Source organism: Diabrotica undecimpunctata, chromosome 1, assembly GCF_040954645.1.
Source record: "Diabrotica undecimpunctata isolate CICGRU chromosome 1, icDiaUnde3, whole genome shotgun sequence".
Taxonomy (NCBI): domain Eukaryota; kingdom Metazoa; phylum Arthropoda; class Insecta; order Coleoptera; family Chrysomelidae; genus Diabrotica; species Diabrotica undecimpunctata.
The window spans coordinates 498,383-519,667 of NC_092803.1; the positions used below are offsets into that span (position 1 = coordinate 498,383).

The 21,285-nt window shown below is 33.1% G+C and overlaps 1 protein-coding gene across 3 annotated transcripts; it reads right to left on the reverse strand.

Moving 5' to 3' along the window:
• Positions 1–1,561: 1,561 nt before the first annotated feature.
• LOC140443045 (cytochrome P450 9e2-like) lies at positions 1,562–14,427 on the reverse strand. Of its 3 annotated transcripts, none has more exons than XM_072534097.1 (7): positions 14,112–14,427; positions 6,180–6,398; positions 5,921–6,084; positions 5,464–5,795; positions 3,442–3,646; positions 3,130–3,375; positions 1,562–2,103 (listed from the first exon to the last, which is right to left on the reverse strand). In XM_072534097.1, the coding sequence occupies exons 2-7, from the start codon at positions 6,374–6,376 to the stop codon at positions 1,667–1,669; spliced, it is 1,581 nt and encodes a 526-aa protein (XP_072390198.1). In that variant the 5' UTR covers positions 6,377–6,398; positions 14,112–14,427; the 3' UTR covers positions 1,562–1,666. The 3 variants fall into 3 exon arrangements, with proteins under 3 accessions (XP_072390198.1, XP_072390206.1, XP_072390190.1); XM_072534105.1 differs by lacking the exon at positions 14,112–14,427 and adding an exon at positions 13,722–13,742; XM_072534089.1 differs by lacking the exon at positions 14,112–14,427 and adding an exon at positions 10,761–11,189.
• Positions 14,428–21,285: the final 6,858 nt, after the last annotated feature.

Below are 21,285 nucleotides of genomic sequence, written 5' to 3' on the forward strand. Positions count from 1 at the left end.
TTCTTAATTAATTTGGTTACTTATTTAGGAGAAGTAGGTTTTGTTATTCCTTGATCAGTATTGTTCACATCGTGTTCAGTGCTCTCATCATCATCGTTTTGGGTTTGATGATTTAGAGTTTAGAGTTTATTTATTTAACTACATAGCAGATACAAATACTGTTTGTAATAGGTACACTTCTGAATAAAATTGTTATAACAATAAAACACTGAAAACTTTATTTTCAAAACTTCCACAGAATTTATTATAATTTTTTTAGCACTACAGCTGTTTCGGCAGAATGCGTTTCTCAAGTGATCTATTTTTGGATATGTTTACAATTTATAGTATTTAACGAAATAGATTGAGGAGGAGAGAACTGTTTGTGTTAAGTTGGTCATTCAGAATTATGTCTGGGTTTTTTTTAAACACTCATTCGTCTCAGACTCGCCACCCATCTACTCATTAACCTCTATACACATAAACCCATATAGTTGCACATTATTTGAAGAGCAACACTTGCAGAAATCAGTTGACTTATTTTAGTCAGCCTCCCATCGTCGTTGATTTTTGTAGAACCGAGAGGGTCAAATCCTATGTGGACCTGCTTTCTGTGGAACCAGCTGTTGGAACAGATAAGCTTGTGTTAATTTTAAATTCATATAAATACATGTAAATCGTTTTATATCTCTAAATTGTTGATACTTGTTTTATATGCATATAATCAAGTAAACTTACTAATCTTTTTCATAAATAGAGAAGGGGCAATTAAAGTTTATATAGGTTGTTGAATAAGGGAGGGGAAAATTTAATGCGTTTTTTTTAATAGATATAAATAAAAGAAGTAGAGAGCGTCTGAGTAGTGAGTAGATAGTGAATAGAACTTGAAGAAATTAGGAGAGCCCTTTGTTCACCTTTGGACCCAGAAGGCTGGATGATGAGGAAAGATAAGTACGTATATATTTATTGCCAAGTTCGATATCCATTCTATGTACCCCCTCTTTTCTAGTTTTTCGAAGCTTCTGCAACAAATACCTTAAATAGAATTGGTGATATAATCTGAACTGGTTATATACAACGACAGTTTTGTAAATATATTTTAAATCGGAATGTCTGTTTTATTCTGAATTTGTACATCTTCTATTTTTGTTATAGAAGATGTACAGATTTTATTAAATGTATCTCAGGAAGATCTATATGTCTAAAATCATATTGAACGTAGTTTCAACCATGTGTTATTTTAATTAATGGGATTAGGATATCGCCTCTTCCGTTTCTTAGTCCCAGTTCTGAGGACCACAATTAATCTGAAAAGGTCGCAGTGGAATAGGCCGAAATGCACCTCTCTTAATCTAATCTAATCTGCTCCCAGTTCATATGTACCAAAACTATCATCACATCTTCCCTTGCCTACTTCTGCGTTAAAGTAACGTATCAAAGATAAAATCTTCTTGTTAGTTTGATTTTGAATGACATTTTGATTTCATACAAAGAGAGACTAACTGAAACTGCCTGAAATAATTACATAATACGATGCAAAGGAGAAATTCTGCCTGGAGGAATAAATAATAAAATGTATGAATTTTTTTTATAAAAATGTATTTATTAAATATAAAAAATAAGTAAAACTGTTCCCTAATAGAACCTGTGTCACAAAAATATTATTAAATCAAAAAGCAAAATTCTATCATTTTTTAATTTTTTTAAGTCCTAATATCATCCCGTCTTCAGCAGCAAGGTTGAAATTTTTCTTGGACAACACAACCGGTATAGTTGAATTTTTCGTTGGAACTATTTCAAAGTTGTGTAATAAATAAGCGAACAATGCTTTAGTTTCAAGCATAGCAAACCTGGAACCTATACAATTCCTGGGCCCTAAGCCGAAAGGCAGAAATGTGTAGGGGTCGATGGTTTCTTTGTTTTCGTCACTGAATCTTTCAGGGTCGAATTTATCTGGATTCGGGTAGTATTTGGGGTCACGTTGAATCGACATTATAGGAAATACTAATATTGTACCTTTTTCTATTACTAGGCGAGTTTCGTTTGGATTTTCCGGTTCTATTACGTATTCCTTGTTGCAAACTCTGTCTACTCCTGCGAAATTGGGCCATTTTCTTAAAGATTCTGTAACAATAAAATGTATCGTTTAAAAAATCCAACATATGTAATAGAATGTTCAACAAGTTTTGCGGTTCGATAGAGAGGGCGTTGCTAGAAGCTTAATTTTTTTTTGTTATTTTGGTACACTCTGCATATAAACATAATATGTGAAGTTTCATTTTAATCTGTCAATTCATTATTTGTTTAGATGCCTTTTAGTATCGACGTGGCACCGTATTTTTTTAAATTGAAAAAATCAAAAATCGTGCTGTGATTTAATTTGTATTTTTGAAAAGTTTAAGAGAAAAGGAAATTTTTGAACGAATGCATCTCATTGGGTAGTGTAAGCAATATTTTGACTGAAGTTTTGGGTTTTAGAAAGCTGTGTTTAAAATGAGTGCCGCATTCGCCCATAAATTAACAAAAACATATTCGAATGCGACTTTCTCAGCAACATTTACAGCATTTTGGAAAGGATAAAGTAGATTTTGTTCATCGATTCATCGGTATGGATGAAAGTTGGGTCTATCACCATAATACTGAATCAATACAAGAGGATGTGGTGGAAGAGTGGTGTGAACATGGCTTCGGCTCAGAAACGAAAAATCGGCCAAAAAGATGTTATCATCATTTTTTTGGGATGTGAAAGGAGTTTTGTTTCTATTACAACCTTTTCGACCAGCTGAAGAAAACAAATCGTAAAAAATAAATCGTAAAATCGAAAAGTAAAGTATCCAATGTATATCGAAATTAAAAACTGGTCTAAACACCTTGCTTAGATTATTTTTATAAAATAAAGAATTGATAGTAACCGAATATTCTTAAAAACATATTTAACATAAGTTTTAAATAATTAAATTATAAACAATGATTTATGTAAACATTTTAAAAGAATCAGACAATATTTGTAAGAACCGTGTCAACCCTGTAATTTAAGCCCCAAATGAATTCTGATTTACGCTCAGCTCACGTCTATTGCCATTCTGGTCCTAGTGACTTTTTAAATAAAAAAATAATACTAATAAATAGAGTAATATATAAGAAAATTACCAGAAGTAACCATATCCAAATATTTCATCTTCATAACTGTCTCGTAGTTTAATTTCCCATTACACTCTTGGAAACCTTCATCAATTTCTTCTCTTAGTCTGGTCTGGATGTCTGGATTTACAGCCAGTTCGTAGGACATAAACGACATCAAACTGGATACTGAATCGAAACCAGCGAAGAAAAAGATAAGTGCTTGTGCTGTAATGTCTTCGTTAGTTATTTCATTTACAACTGCAGGCGGTTTTCCTGGAACAAATTGGAAGTTGTAGAAAAATAATTTGTATTTTTTTGTCTCTCTTTTGTCATACATACCCAAAAGTTCTTCTTTAACAGTAGCAAATCCTGTATCCAGAACATTATGATCATCTTTGTGATGGTTTCCTTTTTTAGCTTCTAGTAACAAATGGATCATATCGGGTCGTACAATATGCTGTTCTTCTCTTGTTTTTAAAGTTTTGTCTATAAGATTAATGAAAAAGTTTCGTGATGGACCATTGAACAGTTTAACGTCGAAAAACTGAAAAAAATTACTTTATTATTACAGACGGTAGCAAATAGGGAAGTAAAGCGTACTGTAGCCGCAAGAGATATCCAAAGGGTTTGTAATGGACAAAAGACTCAAACAAGGATGCTGTCTATCCCCGACTTTGTTTAAGATCTACTTGGAGCAAGCGCTGAAAACGTGTAAAGGAAATGAGAATAATGAGTCTTGGCTCAGGACTACGAAGATCTAGAATATATGACACGAAAACTAACAAGACAAAGAAATATCAGAAATGAGGCTTAGAATATAAAAAAAAAACAAAAAACATGTGTGTAGGAGGAGAAAAACAAATCTAATTTTGGAAGAGCAGCACCAACAAATAAATCACTGTAAAATGTATAAATATCTAGGCGTACACATAACCAATGATGGCAATTTGGAAGAAGACATTAAATACAGAAATAACCAGAGAAGACAAGTTATTCGGAAATTAAACAATTATGGGATAAACCAATTTCAAAATAAAATAAACACAAAATCTATAATAGCATTGTCAAAAGCACTGTTACATATGAAACCGAAGTATGGCTACTGAAGGAGATAGTCATAAAAGCTTTGGAAGCAACAGAAATGGATTATTGGAGGAGAGCCACCAGTAAATTAAGATTAAACAGAGTAAAAAAAACGAGAGAATTCAAGAAATCGTGGGCGATAAACATACCATAACACAGGACATTAGAATCAACCAATTAAGAAGGTACGGAAACGTACAAAGAATGGATGAGAGCAGAATCGCAAAAAAAAAGTATTAAACTAAACACTGCAGGGAAGACGGAAGATCGTAAATCGAGATTAAGTGGAGAGAAGAAGTCGACAAGGACACAGTTCCAAGACAAAAGCTATGAAGAAATATAGGAGAGAAATGGATTGCTGAGAAGTACGTAAGGCTCGTGAGGAATATATATGGGGGAGCATACACCAAAGTAAGGATTTGTGTCGGATTAACTGAAAGTTCTTCAGTCACGGTTGGTTTGCTTCAAGGTTCTTCACTGAGTCATTACCTTTTTTACTTAAGGAAGGAGGCTCCTTGGACAATGCTTTTTGCAGATGATATCGTGTTGGTGGATGAGAGCAAAGAATTGTAAGAGGAGAAGGTGCAGAGGTGGAGCATGGCTATTGAAGAGAGAGGACTTAAGATCAGCAAAAACGGAGTATATGTGGTTGAGTGGAATAGGAAGATTGGGGACATTGAATTGCTTTGAGAAAAACTAGGCCCAATAGAAAAATTTAAACACCTTTGCACATACATAACGGAAAATGGGAAAATTCTAAAACCTACATGGACTTATGTCATCCAGCTATGGGGTTGTGCTAGTTAGAGTAATTTAGATATCATCTAGCGATTCAAAACCAAGTGCTAAGGAGCACTTGCAATGCTCTTTGGTACTATAACAACAGGGACCGTACCAAAGGGACCTATAAAAGGATAGTGTTAACAAGACCATTAGAAAATTTGCCAAGAGTCACGAACGACTTCTTCAACATGTTAATATTAAGGCTATCCAACTCCTTGACAATACGAATCTGGTTAGAAGACTCAAGAGGAAGAAACCCGTCGAGTTAGTTAAGTGAAAAGCAAAATAAACTGCAAATGATGGTACTGGTTAATATTTGTGCAGTGAATTAACATAATTTAAAGGAAACTAGTGAGTTTGCCCTTGTAGTAATAGTTTTTAGTGTTTAATAATAATTTAGGCTAGAAAAAAGTTGCTTCTAGATCATATTGTTTGATCAGATTGTAATGTTCTTAAGCATCTTATTGGTGTTTATTAAAAACATAAAATTCTAACCTTAAGTATCTTCGGCATAAGCAAGAACCCTAAAATTCTCGAAATCATACCAACAGTAGTAAAATCTGTAATTTCTTTGCCCATTAAATAGAATTCATTGTCTTTATTCTTCAAAGAATCTGTATGTAGTCCAAAAGCAGTCGTGGCGATAATATCATTGGCAAAACGAGTAGATACGTCCTTGAATGCAACCTCTACGATGTCTTCGTTTATTTTTGAGAAGTGTTCTACCAAATTTTGGGCGCAATCGGCCATGAGCTGGTACATCATCTTCATTTTACTGCTTGTGAAAGATGGACTTAGGACAGGTCTCATGTCTCTCCATTTTTGATCTGAAATAAAAATCCATAACATATATACACATATACATACAGTAAAACATATATGCATGGTTGTATTTTAATACTAGAGCCTTTAAAAGAGATTCTAATCTTTAAAAAACTATTTTGGAACCTACCTGTGAGAGCAAAGAGATTTTTAGACCACAAGGGATCAGCTCCTTCTGGAATTAACGGTCTGTGATTCACAAAATGATCAAAATCTTTTACGGCCACTTGCTTCAGAAGTGCTGGGTCCTTAATTAATAAAGTTGGTACAATAAATTGATACATTCCAGCATATCTACAACAGAAATGTGTTTACAAAATCAAAGATCGTTGGGTTAAATATAAATATATCTCAATACATATATCTATTAATTTTACTTATTGTGTTACCTTCCATCTGTCAATTGGTAGCCTCTCTCGAAAAACTCATATATATTTTCTAGTCTGAATATTTGTTTCCATTGATCTCCAAAAAACCATACTGGATTTGACTGTACTACTCCTCTGTCTTTCCAGTAGCTCATAGGCTTAATCGCAAAATAGTAGAAGAGAACTACTGCTGCGAATATTAAGACTATTTGCAACATTTCGCCTCTAAAAATGTACAATCTAAAATAAAAAATACCAATTAACAACAATATTCTTTTTCTTAAAGTGTCGCCTTCTATCAGAGGTTGGAAATCATCATGATTATTTAAACTCTCTTCATTGTTGCTCTAAAAAGATGGTTAGACGAGAAATTAATTCATTATCTCAGATTGCCAGACCCTGAAATTCATTTCCCTTTAACGCCACGCTTCCCTAAATTTTTTCATGCACGTTATTCTGCAGAAGCTGGTATTTAGTCCAGCTATCCATTAGAAATAAGCTATTCCCGTGATTGACCCAGCCAGATATCTGACAATTTTTTTGAGTTTTATAGATCTCAATAACTCAAACTACTGAACTGTTACCTTCCTTGTATACCGTAGGCCCTAGATATAGCAGAATACCCTGCTATTCTCCCAAAGCCGCGCAGCGGTATAAAACGGGAGATTATTATTATTAACCCAAACTTCTATATTTCATGCAGTGGGTTCAGTGGACTTGTTAAATTATTTGGTCATAATTTAAGATCAAAAATGTATCATTTTAAGAACTTTCGTCTACCAGTAAAACGTAAAACATTTTGAATGGATAAAACGCCTTTAAATTTTTAAAATAGCGATTTATCAATGTTGATTTACTAATTTGTTTCCTAGAAAACTATAAAAAACCTAAGAATCCTTAATTTTTAATAAATGTTAATAACTACCGTAAAAATAAACCTACAACTTTGATATTGTATGGAAAGTTTGGTCTTGTAATATGAAAAATGTGGTTAAAATTTCAGAGTGATTCATCAATTATATAGTTTAAAAGTTATTCATAACAATTTTTTTGCAATAACATAAATAAAAAAAGGAACTTACAATGATTCTACGGGAAGCAAGAAAGAGAGAGATAGAGAGAGATATATATTTTATCAAAGTAATTAAAAAAATAAAGTTAGAAAAAACGACTTCCAACACTGTAAAACTTAATTGCCAAAAAATTGCAATTTTTTGCTTATAAACATTTAGAATAACATTTTGGCTATTTCTTTTGAAAAAATTATTTTTTTATATTCTAAAAGCTGGAAATTTTTCAAAAATTAAAAAAAACTTATCCTACGATAATATTATTGATGAAGTTTAATTTATTTTGACCTTTCGATTTCCGAAGTAAAAATCGGAACGCGGCTAATTCCCTTTAAATTCATTAGGTCAAACCACATATTGATAAGGTAGGAAAAAAAATTAAAACAAACTACTATTCAGAAACATTTCTCCTGATTTTTTATTATAGACCAAGCTACATCTTTTAACGCGGGAATAGGTATAGTTTGACAACTATTACAACCTTATTTTGGGTACGGATAAAGTATTTGTTCTTCGATTAGAAAACTGCTGAAGAACTAACAAGCAAAATATGTAAAAATCAGAATCCAATAATAAGATCTGAAAATATCATCATCATCATCATTCTGGCTTTATAATCCTGCATGGATCCTAGCCTTCTCAATAATTTCTCTCCAGTCGTCCCTATCCATCGCCTTCTTCCGCTAAGCCCGTATTCCCATATTTCTCATGTCTTTATCGATGTTATCAAGGAACCTTGTTCTGGACCTCTTCTTCTCTGACCAATGGATCTATTAAGAAGCGTTTTTCTAGCTGGGCCATTTTGTTCCATCCGCATTACATGCCCTATCCATCTCAGACATCCTCTCTTAATATGTTTTACGATATCAGGTTCCTGGTATATTCTATACTTTTTGTTAGAGTCCAGGTTTCTGACCCATATTTTAGGACTGGTCGTATTATTGTTTTTTACAATCTTTTTTGGATTTTTCGATATAATTGTGGATTTAAGGAGGAGATTGAGCCCTAAATAGCAACTATTGGCCGTGCAAATTCTGCGATAGTATTGTTTTTAGAGTTAAGGAGCGCTCCTATGTATACAAATTCGTTCACTGCTTCGATGACGTCGTTTTCTACAACAAGTCGTCGTAGGATTTGTGGCTGCGTGCTTATTTTCATATACTTTGTTTTGTTGGTATTTATTATTAAACCTATTTTTTAGCTGATTCTTTTAATGCTACATACGCCTTTCGTACAGTGTTTTTCGTTTTCCCAACAATATTAATATTATCAGCATAGGCAAGGATTCTGCACTGATTTATTATTATATTGAACCAATGGTGGTGTTATGGTGGTGTTCTTCATTTACATTTTGATTCCTTAGTATGTTGGTGATGTTTTCCGAGTACCGATCTGCAATTGTCGGATCTCTAAACTTTTGCACATTCCAGTTTTTTCTATCCATTTTATTTTCTTTATTGGTGTTTGAAATTCTAGCTCTTAATATTGAGATCAGTAGGTAATGATCTGAGTCTATGCTGGCGCCTCTATAACTTCTGCAGTTTATTACGCTTGTTCCATGCCATGAATCTATTAAGATGTGATCAATCTGACTCGTTGCTCTTTCATCAGGAGAGGTCCAGGTTACATTGTATATGTTTCAAAATATGTGCTAGCGACTGTCATATTAAGTGCTGCTGCTAAGTTTATTAGTCGTAATCCATTATCGCTACTGATGTGTAGGCTATGCTTTCCTATCGTGGGCATGAAAACTCACTCTCTTCCTATTCTTGCGCTTATGTAACCTAATACAATCTTAATGTAATTTCTGGTCTATCTTCTATAGGCACTGCTCTAGGTCTTCGAAGAACTGTTCTGTTACCTTTGGTTTGTAATTAGTTGGGGCATGTGCATTGATCTGGATATATACAAAATTGGGTTGAGTTTATCGAAAGTACAAGCTGAATATGGCCGCAAATGTCAACCATGAAATAAAAGATTTAGGTTTGGCAGTGTTGGGATGTTTTTAAAATGCGTATGTTGTATGCTTCAAATATAAACAGAGAAAGCTTTTAAAAAGTACATTTTGATTGTACTATTTTATGGATTCTGTAATTTTGAATTTATATCAATCAATAACGAGTAAATATTTGTCTCTTTCGAGATTAATTGCAAATATCTGTTGCAATCTATCAACTGCTGCTCTGACGGTTGCCAAATCTATCCCCTACTCTATCAAAGGGCAATTGCCAAAAAAATTCTTATTATTAACTGCAATTAATCTCCAAAGAAACAAATAGTTACTCTTTTTGTTTTATATAAATCAAAAATTGCAGAATTCATAACATAATATAATCAAAATAAACTTTTCTAAAGCTTTATCTCTTTATATTTGAAGCTACAGCATATACATTATAAAAACATGGAAACACTGCTAAACCAAAATTTTTGTTCCATGTTTGCATTTGCAGCTATAATCAGCTTGTACTTTCGATAAACTCAACCCAAAATTGTATAATAGTTTAAAGTTGTTTTTTCATTTATAACTCTCTAAGATTTGCTCTTACTACCCGATTACTCTTAATATGAGACTTATTTTTAAAAATTCATATTGGTGTATGAAAACTAAAAATTTGTATATTATTTAAAATGACGTTTAGTTCGTTTCTTAATTGTTATAAACAAATTAGCTGTGAATTAAAAAACACTAACCTTTGCTCTACCTATATACTCGTAGAACAACTTAATTTATGTAACGTTGTCAGCTTTTCTAAAATAAAAAATGATTATATCTACGAGTAACAGTTTAAAAAGTATTCAAAATAGTTAGAAGTTAAAAATGACTGTAAATTTACGATCTTGCATTAAAAACATGATTCTTTACAATTTTATGTACCTAAATAGTATAACTTTTAACTTTCATATGGTACATATAGAATTACCGTATCTTTAATATTTTCTGATTAATGTCAAAAAATGTTGAGGATTTGTTAGACACTACAAGACCAAACTTTGGACCAAATATCAAAGTTGTAAGTTGATGTCTACAAGACTTCACGATTTTGCGTGAAGTTTTTGGAACAACTTAATTTTACAACTTTTAAAATAAGCCATTTTGAAGTTTTTTTATGTGTTAAAAAACATAATTTTAGGCAATGTTTCAAATATTATTCTTTTTAATAGTAATTATAAATTCGAAAATATCGCAGCGTCTGCACTAAAAAAAACCCAATTTTGTACAGGAAACGGAATTCTGTGTTTGTTTTCTTTCTATAAAACTATGGAACTATAGAAGCCTGGAGTAGGTATACCGATTTATACTAAAAGAATCTTAATATCGTTAATTGATTTCTAGTTATTTGTTATATTCGGAGTGTCAATTGTAATAATAGTGTAAAATAATATAACCAATAAATGTACCTACTTAAAATAATCATATTGTTGGGACAATTGTAAAAATTACTTAAATGCTTTATTTAGGTAAGTACTTCCTCTAAAATTTTTAAGATCGTCATTAACCTATAAATTGGTTTTATTGGTAGAAAAGACTTACCTTTTGATATTATCACTTTTGATTTCAAAATATTTCACAATGATCGTCTATTTACCTCAGATAATTTATATTAAAAACTGATAAAACAATCAAATTACAAAACAAACAAGTTTACATGACCTTCAACGAGTTCCCAATCCCCAGGTTATGTGTACTAAAAGATTTGACGGTGATGATCCTTGAACTTATTAGCTTGCTAAAAAAAAACTTAAGTCAAAGCCATTTGACTACGGGTTGATGATTATAACTTTTCACAAAGTTGCAAAGTTAAAATTTCACTAAATATTCCACTGAATATGATTATATTTCACTGAATTGCAATAAAAGATGTTCATCATATAAGAAATTTCCAAAACCACAAAAACCAAACAATTGATTTCTTAAGAAAATGACGATCTCTTCTTTTAAATAATATTATGTGGATGGGAAATTTAGACGATTGGTTAAAGGAGATATTAATTTATTAAAAAAAAATCCGGTAAAAATAGTAATAAGGTCAAAACAATTGGAAGCGAGGCTGGTGACGCAATTCTTGATTAAATTGAAAAGCAAACATTGTGTATTTCTCATTTTTCTAAACTCATTATTGTTCTGAAGCTATTTTCGTGACATGTTAAAGCAATTACTATTTTAATGAAAATAAGTCACAATTGAAGTTTAAGATAAGTTTATTGACATTTCAATTTCCAATTCGGAAATCGTTTTCGAAACACAAATATTAATAAATTGATTTATTATTGTTTGTATTTTGAGAACGATTTCCGAAGTGGAAATTGAAACGTCAATAAACTTATTTGAAACTTCAATTGTGGCTTATTCCCATTAAAATAGTAGTTGTTTCTAAACTCATTTATAACAGCAACATAATAGTACACAACTTGACATAACTAGGCGAAACTGTACCACTCGAGAACATAATACCCGAACATCAGTTTGGTTTTCGTCAAAAATAATCAACAATCCAACAGTGTAATAGAATAGTAAATAAAATCAGGAAAAGTTTGGAAGAAAAAACTATGTATGCCTCAGTATTTCTCGATCCAATGCGGAGTTCCTCAGGGAAGGTCCCTTCCTGTACCTAATCTTTACTGCTGACATACCTATTACAGACGACGTCGCAGTGGCGACTTGTGCCTATGATACAACCGTTTTAGTTTCAAACAAAGACCCAGACATAGCATTTGAAAAGCTGCAAAATTACTTGCATTCATTAGAGAATTGGTTGACAAAATGGAAAATTAAAGTCAATAACGAACAATCAGCCCAAATTCCATTTACAACAAGAAGACATACTTATTCTCAAGTTAGTCTAAACAATGTCCCCATTCCTGCTAGAGACGTTGTGAAATATTAAAACAAATGAATTGGTTACTTGGCAGAAAATCACAACGTCATCGGAGGACAAAATCATTCGACTTAGTCATTTTAGTACGACTTTTCAAAGTCGTACTAAAACCAATATGGACTTACGGCGTAGAACTCTGGGGCCGTAGCAAGCCTTCAAACACAAAAATTTTGCAGACCTTTCAATTAAAAACACTGCGTCGATAAAAAACGATAGCTAACGCCCCTTGGTATGTGAGCAATGCAACAACCCACAATGGAGCACTAACCGTAAAAGATGTCATATCACTTCACGCCAAAAAGGCCAAAATTCTTAATTCAACGAACCACATTAAATTATCAGTGAATTATATCAGCCACCAATGGAGGAACGAAGACTGAAGAAGACTTGGCCAGAAGACCTGGTTACATAGGTGAAAATGGAGATTTGTCGCTGGATGGTACCCAAATCAAGTCAATATTGTCATCACATTTATTGATTAATCAATGTACTGTTTATGAGTAGATTGTAAATATACATTTAAAAATATTAAAAAATCTTGACATAACAAGTAAAACTTTGACCTCGAAATAATTTTTATGGGGAAAAAATACAATGGTAAAAGTAAATATTTGCGATATGAAGCAACATTTAATACAAATTTCGTTACTAAAACTGGTTTTTCTATTTTTTCAAAATAATTATAGAAAACTATCTCTTCAATCCAACATACTCGTATATATTATATGGTAAGTTATACATAATTTACAAAAACAAACAACTATAAATGAAATGAAAATGAAATCATTGACAATTTGATTAAATCAGCGTATTTGCTCGGAGAAAAAGTAAACTAAAAAAAGTAAAGAATGTAATTCCAGCGACAGATATTGACACTGTACTATACAAAAACTTAAAAATAATTGGTATTTACGTTACAGAAAATGTAAGACTTGCTTAAAATTCGATCATTGTAATCCTAGAATACGCTCAAGAAGATGGTTTTACACAGAATCTAATCGACTTTTTATAAAGACCATTAATCGGCTGAGAGCAAATCATGCTCTTACGCCATCTTACATGCTTGGAATCGGCTTGTCAAATGCTGCCAATTGTACTTGTGGCAAAATAGGCAATCTAACATATTATATTAGAATGTGATTTTGGCATCTTAAAGTGATTACTATTTTAATGGGAATAAGCTACAATTGAAGTTTAAAATAAGTTTATTGACGTTTCAATTTCCACTTCAGAAATCGTTATCAAAATACGATATTTAGATTGTATTCTGATAATGATTTCCGAAGTGGAAATTGAAACGTCAATAAACTTATTTTAAACTTCAATTGTGGCTTATTCCCATTAAAACAGTAAACATTTACTGTTCTGTTTCAAAACTTTAAATCTCTGTAATATTGTTTTCAAATTTTCATAAACCGATTAACTTCCAATTCTTTTAATTCTTAAATTGACCCGGATACTCTTTTGCCAAATCTCTAGCTAAATTCCTTTCTTGGATCTGCTCTCAAAAATGAATCTCGATCTCTCGTCCTAACGAAAACTCCTATCTCCTTTTGGATACTAAATCCTCCTAGCTTAAGCTTCTGCCGATGCAATGATAATTTATGGGTACTTACAAATACTGTTACCATTAACTTCTGCACTGCTACCGATCAGCATACATGAAACCTGTACTGCTACTAATTTTTCAAACTTTTTTGTCATCTTTTAAAGGGTCTTCCTGGTGATCTGATGCCTGTGAGTTTAAAATCCCTTTTTTTTTATCAATACAGTATCTTCTATTTTACAGAGATCTCATGTTGGATATTCTGTCTCTTGATGTTTTCTCAGCAAATGAGATGAAGGCTCTTTTTTCTGTCGTTCCAAGTACTTTTTTCTGTTTCTGTTATCTGCTACATTTTTATCTAATATTATACGTGGGATCGATTGGCACGGTTGCCACGGATAACGAAAATTACGGGTAGTCTACTAAGTGGTTAAAGGAACTCAAATAGAAGCAAACTTACCTCTTGTATTTCGTATCACATGTGATTTCAGAATAATTACCAGTGATCAATAAATAGTCTTTGCCACCAATAATTTTAATATTAAGAACAGATAAACAGTCAAATTACAAACAAAAAAAAGTTCACATGACCTTCAGCCAGTTCGTAGCCACAGGTGTTTTATAACAAATTAGACAGTGATTGTGCGGATATCTTGTTCTAATCTCACACGTTGAAGTATTTTTGTTATCCGGTGGGGAAACTGTCGTGTTATCGAAGAGGGGTTACAAATAATAATTGTTACTTCACACAAACATCAGTTTATTCTCAACCCTAAAACATACATCCATGCCCGAGCTTCGGCAACCTTCACATGACCTGTCTAACCCCCGTCATCCGTGTTGCCTAACTTCGGCACCTATATATTAAACTCGGCTAACAACACAGAAACTTCTACCAAATTAATAAGTACCAGATATAAAACAATCAACAAACGAACGAACACATCTTTATCGTGACTAATCAAATCAAGCGATTTATTAATAATAATATTACAATTATTTATATAAGAAAATTGCACGAAAATACAGACAAATCTATTTTTATATTTTGTAAAAATGTGAATATGTGTTAAACGTGCTTTTAACCCTTTCATTAGTGATTTTAATGTAGCTAAATAAAACTCTTTAAAATGACTTTAATGATATTCGTTGATACCTAGAGACCTAACAAAGCGATTGATTTTTTTTACATTGTTGGGTATCCTTAGAAAGGACATGGGACATGTACATCCCATTGGTATTGAATGGTGGGATAAATAAATCCCATCAGTAAAGAAACAAACTTATATTCAAAATAAAAAACAATTTTTACATAGAGCCACATTGCACCCTGTTCAAATAGTCGTAGTTCGAGTTTCTGATTTATTCTGTGAATATCTAAAGTACCTTCTCCTAGTAGATATTTGTTGTGGCAAATGATCTTCAACGTTAATCACCTGTTTCTGTCGTTTAGATGTTCTTCCAGAACCGCAACTTATTTGTCTTTTTACATTTGATTTCTACTTTTCTAATTCAATTAGCTGTTCTGTTAGTGGCACCAAAAAATTCAAAACTGAAAATCTTGTACACTTCTTTTATGTAAATCTTTGTAAATAATCCAAGAATTTACAATAGCGTACATAATTTTTCTCCACTATTTCGCAGATTTTCGGTCCATATCATATACGCTAACGTTTTGATTGGCGAGATCTACTCCTCCCTTAAAATTATTGTGAAAAATAATTGCTTCTGGACAACTCAGCTTTTTCTTCAGTTTTCAGCTTTCTGTTGACAATTCCAAAAGTTGTACTGTGATAATTGGACATCAGCATCACTTCTTTCGTATCTTTCCATTAAGTCGCTAAAATTCCTTCGGATGAAACTAAGAACTCGATATCACACCATTTTGTTATTTTCAAATCTGACTACGTTTACCCGATTGGCTATATAGGTTCCTAACCATGGAAAATTTGGGATGTTTAGTAGGTTGAACGAATTGAAAAATCTATCAAAGCATAGACACACATCTGGTGACCGTATGGTGTTGGCTAGAGTTTTAACAACTCGTTCTCCTAAAGTTCCAGTAGTTGGTGTGGATTCTTTTCCCGAGTAAATATTAAAATCGTACCTATATATTTTATATCCTTCGAAAGAATCACTTCGTTGCCACATTTTTATACCTCTTTTTACTGGCTTCATAGCAAGATACTACTTCAGGGCCGATCTTCCTCTGAATTTAGTCATTGATTTGTCGATGGACTGATGAGAACTCTCAGTCTTCGCCTTTACAAAAGTTTGTTTCAAACAAGACACCACTTCATCGGTGTAGTATGTTTTTGATATACATATTACCATTTCTTTCAGGATTATTATAGTAGGACTTCTTCTTCTTCACGTGCCATCTCCGCGACGGAGGTTGGCAATCATCATGGCTATTCTGATCTTAGATGCTGCTGCTCTGAATAGTTCAATTGATGTGCATCCGTACCATTCCCTCAAGTTACGCAACCATGAGATTTTTCTTCTTCCTACACTTCTCTTGCCCTGGATTTTCCCTTGTATAATCAATTGAAGTAGGTTGTATCTCTCATTACGCATAACATGCCCCAGGTATTGCAGCTTTTGTGTCTTGATGGTTTCCAATACTTCCATTCTTTTGTTGATTCTTCTCATGACTTCGTTGTTTGTTACATGCTCGGTCCATGATATCTTCAGGATTCTTCTATACACCCACATTTCAAATGCTTCCAACTTTTTAGCAGTCGACGCGTTAAGTGTCCATGCTTCTATCCCATAAAGCAGAGTCGAGAAAATATAGCACCCTGCCAGCCTAACTCTTAAGTCCAATTTTAGTTCTCTTGCACAAAGTACCTTTCTCATTTTATTGAAGTTTGTACGTGCTTTCTTTATTCGAACTTTGATTTCTTTGGAGTAATCGTTTGTGTGACTAATTATTGTGCCAAGATAGTGGTAGTTTTCAACTTGTTCTAAAGCACTACCGTTAATTGTCAGGCTTTCACCATTATTTTGGGTTTTTGATATCCTCATAAATTTGGTTTTCTTGGTGTTTATTGATAATCCATATCCCTCTCCATACTCAACTATCTTGTTCATTAGCTTTTGGAGGTCTCGGAGGTTGTCTGTTATTATGATAACAGTGAATAGTAGTGGTGACAATACACACCCCTGTCGCACTCCTCTTTTAACTTCGAACTCTTCTGATGTGTGTTCATTAATGCGTACGTGTGCCTGCTGTTTATAATATAGATTTGTTATAATTCGAAGGTCATTGCGTTGTATTTTTTTTGCTTTGAGGATGTCCATTAGCTCTTTGTGGCGGACTTTGTCGAAAGCTTTGTTGTAGTCTATGAAACAGACGTACATATCTTGGTTCACATCCAAGCATCTCTGGATTAGTACGTTGAATGCAAATAGAGCTTCACGGGTACCTACGCCATTACGGAATCCAAATTGAGTTTCTTCAATATCCATATCAAGTGTTTTGTAAATGCGTTTATGAATGATCTTTAAAAATAATTTAAGTGTGTGAGACATCAGGCTTATGGTACGGTGGTCAGTGCATTCTCTAGCATTTTTCTTTTTTGGGAGACAAATGAATGTTGAGGTCAACCATTCGTTGGGTATGTCACCCGATTGATAAATTTTATTAAAAAGCTTTAAGAGGACATCAATAGTAGGACTTAGATAGCAGAAATCAACAGTGATCTCTTGAAATAGCTTTTTTATGAGGGAATTCGAAAATGATTCGTTTTGTGACCAGTAGTGTGAGATAGATGGTACTTTATTGTAACACATAACCATAATACAGCCAATCACTGTCATCATTTCGTAGATACCTGTTTTTTTTCGTGTTTAATTTTATATTTATGTTTTTTTGAAGTGCTGCTATCCTTCGGTTTGTACAGGAAGCAATATACATAAATAAACTAGGAGGAACATTTTAGAAAAATATCAACAGGACGAGAACCCTTATCAATATTTAGTATTGTTATCCTATTTCTCTGGAAAGGAATTTCTTTTTTCGGACAAAAGTTTGTATCTGGTATTGTGCAGTCAATTCATTCCTTTCAGACACATCTTCAGATATTTCCGCATTATCACAACTTTCTTCGTCGGAAGCAGTGATGTTAACATCCACACGGTCAGGAGTATTCTCAGGTACTTTATCAGAATCTGAGGCAGCATAAGGTTTTTCCTCAGATTCATTTTCGTAAATATTGGAGAGGTTTTCAATTTCTTGTTGAAGCTCCTACGTGCCATGGTAAGTCTGCAACCAAACAATACGAATGGGATAAATACGACCTGGTATAAACTACTACTGGGACACTAGGGTCCCGTTAAGAAATTATGATAAAATCGATGAAAACAATCTCAAAAATAAACAATATATATATATATATATATATATATATATATATATATATATATATATATATATATATATATATATATATATATATATATATATATCACTAACCTGTGTTAATCAGCAACGAAATTATTGTAGCGAGATTAAATAAAACGAGCGGTTCGAATTTATATAATATTTATTTAAAAGTTTACAGTTCGGTACTCTCTTATCAACTAACTCTACTTCTAACATTGTTACCTATATATACCAAAAGTATTATGTTCGAGAATATTCTGGCGTAGTCCCACCTCTAATTCGCCAACGTGACCGGTTATTCTCTCTCGCACTCGATACACCGCGAAGCTTCTGGAAGGGTATTAGAGATGCAATGCAACCGTTACCTGGGCCATGCCGAGAGCATGTTCGTAACATTATATATAATCGGTTTAAAAAATAGAGTAGCCACTTTTTCTTGACTAAAATTGTATTATTTTTTGACAATGAGGTCAGTCAAGACCATGTCGACAATGTTGCGGCGAACTATTGGCTGACATCAGGAAAGATGTTCCGTGAAACAGAAGGTTATACCTGAAATATATCGTGAAAGACCCTCAGGTGCAAAATACCGTTATGAATGTCAAGCTTAAGAAACCATTCAACATCTTACCGGGGGTTGTCAGGCATTTGCTGCAACTGATTATAAGGAACGGCATGACTTAATAAGAAAGATCCGTCATCAAAATGGGACTTCCCCAAACAAACCAGCTCCCATATTATCAATACCTTCTTGAGAGTATACTTGAGAATGGCAACTACAAGCTATACTGAGAGCGCGCTGTGCTCACAGACCAAACAATGGCACATAGAAGACCAGATCTCATACTATTTAATAAACTAAAGAGACAAACAACACCAATTGATGTGGCGATAGCCAACAACAATAATCTTCGTGTTAAACAGAACGAAATGATTGCCAAGTACATGGATCTGGAAATTTAAATACAAAGATAGTGTAGAATGGAAAGTACCCAGATAGTACCTATTACTCTCTCTACTACTGGAGCCTTTCCGAAGAACCTCCTAGAAAATGTAAAAAAGCTGCCTGAATGAACATCTCTACAAGACCATACCGAAAGCTATACTACTCTTGACGTCCAGATGTGTATGAAAATTGTTGGAAGATACTCCAGCACACCAAGTCATCTAGGGCTCGATAACACGGAAAGAGTCCCACCAGAACTCAGTCCTTTTGATACCTTAGGTATCTGGGATGAGTGAATTTTTCCCTTTGAAGGAGTGAGAGCCGTAAGGCTAAATCTGGATGACCAATAAATTATTAATAATAAGTTTATACACTAAATAATTATTTTATTTGAGCTTAAGAAAAAACAAATAATAATTTTAAGTTAATGGAATATCAGAATAAATTTAACTACATCCACCTAAGAAATTAGTCAAAATATAAATAACAGTCTGCTTTTTCAGTGTCAGAAATCTTTATCTAAATTTATAATAATATTTTCAGTTACAGCAATAAATTCGTCAAAAAAAGTTTCACATTCTTAGTATGAAAAGACAAATTTCTTTGTCCTAGGTATGTATTGCTTCAGTGATGTCCAAACTATTTCGATGGTATTCAAATCTGGATGGTAGAGAGGTAACATGATTATCCTGTGATTATCTAGAATCAACAATATTCCTTGGTACATTTTGTGTGGTTCATTATATCTTTTAGACATTACTTTACATCCAACCTGTCTTGCTAGTTAGTGCAAGGCTTCCTGGAGGTGTACCTTTCAAGAAAAACCCCTTATATATGATTCTGGGAAACATAAATACAGATGGCAATGCATTTACTATAAAAAGGCCAGTGATTTGTTCCACACTTTCAGCCGATATCACTTGTCCTACTTGCTTTTCACCATGCTTAGCCACAACCTCGGGAGGAATATTAACTGTACTTACTCCTGTTTCATCACAAATGAATATACAATCTAGGGCGAGATTATACTTCTCATAGATATTTTTAAGTTATTTAGGAACATATCAACATTCTTTTTGTTGAAGCTTGTCACCCTTCTCAGGCTAGTAGCTTCTGAAGACCTTAGCGAAAGTTCTTTGTTGAGTTCCATGAAGTTTTTGAACCAATCATATTCTGCCATTTGATTAACTTTCCATCAATCAGTTACTTTACATTTAAGGGCACAAGGATATTTCCACACTAGAATTCTAATTAAACAGATATTAAACCATGATGCATTCTACTTGCAGCCACTATGTATCCTACTAGAGCCAATTCTTGCTCTTCAAAGAATACCATGCCACATATTAAATTAGAAGAAAAAATACATTCCTTATTAGGAGCTTCATCATATTTTTTCACATGGCATTGATTTTAAAATACTATAAGTGTTTGCCACCTGCTTTGTCTGTTCTATGGCCTCTACTATGTGAGACTTTAATTGAGCAGTCCTATCAGAGTCTTTCTCCATCCACCCATGAGACATTTTATACTATAACAAAGCGAAAATATACTGTTAAAATAAATTAAATAATATGTAATATCAAATTAAAAATTATATAACAAGGGAGGTCTGGGATAAATCTCCCAGATCTCCCACACATGCTCATGCACACAAGTCCCATTCAATCCCAATCGAGCTTTTTACAATAAATCAATGAACACACATAACCTAAGATGTCCCAGAGTTTTGTATTGCATAATTTACAAACTTTAATAAAAGCCTATCATTATATTTGTTTCTATATTGCCCTGAAATGAAACAATCAGAAAAATTAATTTATGAACAAGTCAACTCCTTCCTTTCAAGGATAAAAACGGAATAATCAAATGTTCTCTCTTGATCACAACACATGTACATGAACAGGAAATGCTAGAAACAGTACTTCATCTGGTGGGAAAGTACAGAACTGATAGTTCACATTTAAAGCTGGAAAATTTAAAATGTCTTGCACCTTCCACTTCCCAGAATTTTGAAGATTATCAGTCTGGTGGTATAGGCATAGTTTCAAGACATACATCTCCTTCGGCAGATCCATCAAATAAGGATAAATGTTCTGAACCTTTTTGGAAGTTGCTTGTTACCAAGAACTTGTTGATAATCATAAAACTTTGGTATCATTTGCCTTTAAATAAGGATTAAGCACCTAGCCCTGGTACATGGAATCTATCAGTGTCTCCCATACCTGTCCTACTGTCCCATGTTTACTTTTAACATTTCAGTTGTCCATATCTGAAGTATATTATTATTATGGCCTTATA

Bases quoted from the DNA above. Each gene is read 5' to 3' on its own strand.
- LOC140443045 (XM_072534097.1), bottom strand. From the start codon at position 6,376: ATGTTGCAAATAGTCTTAATATTCGCAGCAGTAGTTCTCTTCTACTAT. The intron at 5,796-5,920 runs GTAGGTTCCAAA...TTTTTATTTCAG, and splicing joins AAATCTCTTTGCTCTCACAG to ATCAAAAATGGAGAGACATG. The intron at 3,376-3,441 runs GTATGTATGACA...AATTTGTTCCAG, and splicing joins TGTTAAAGAAGAACTTTTGG to GAAAACCGCCTGCAGTTGTA.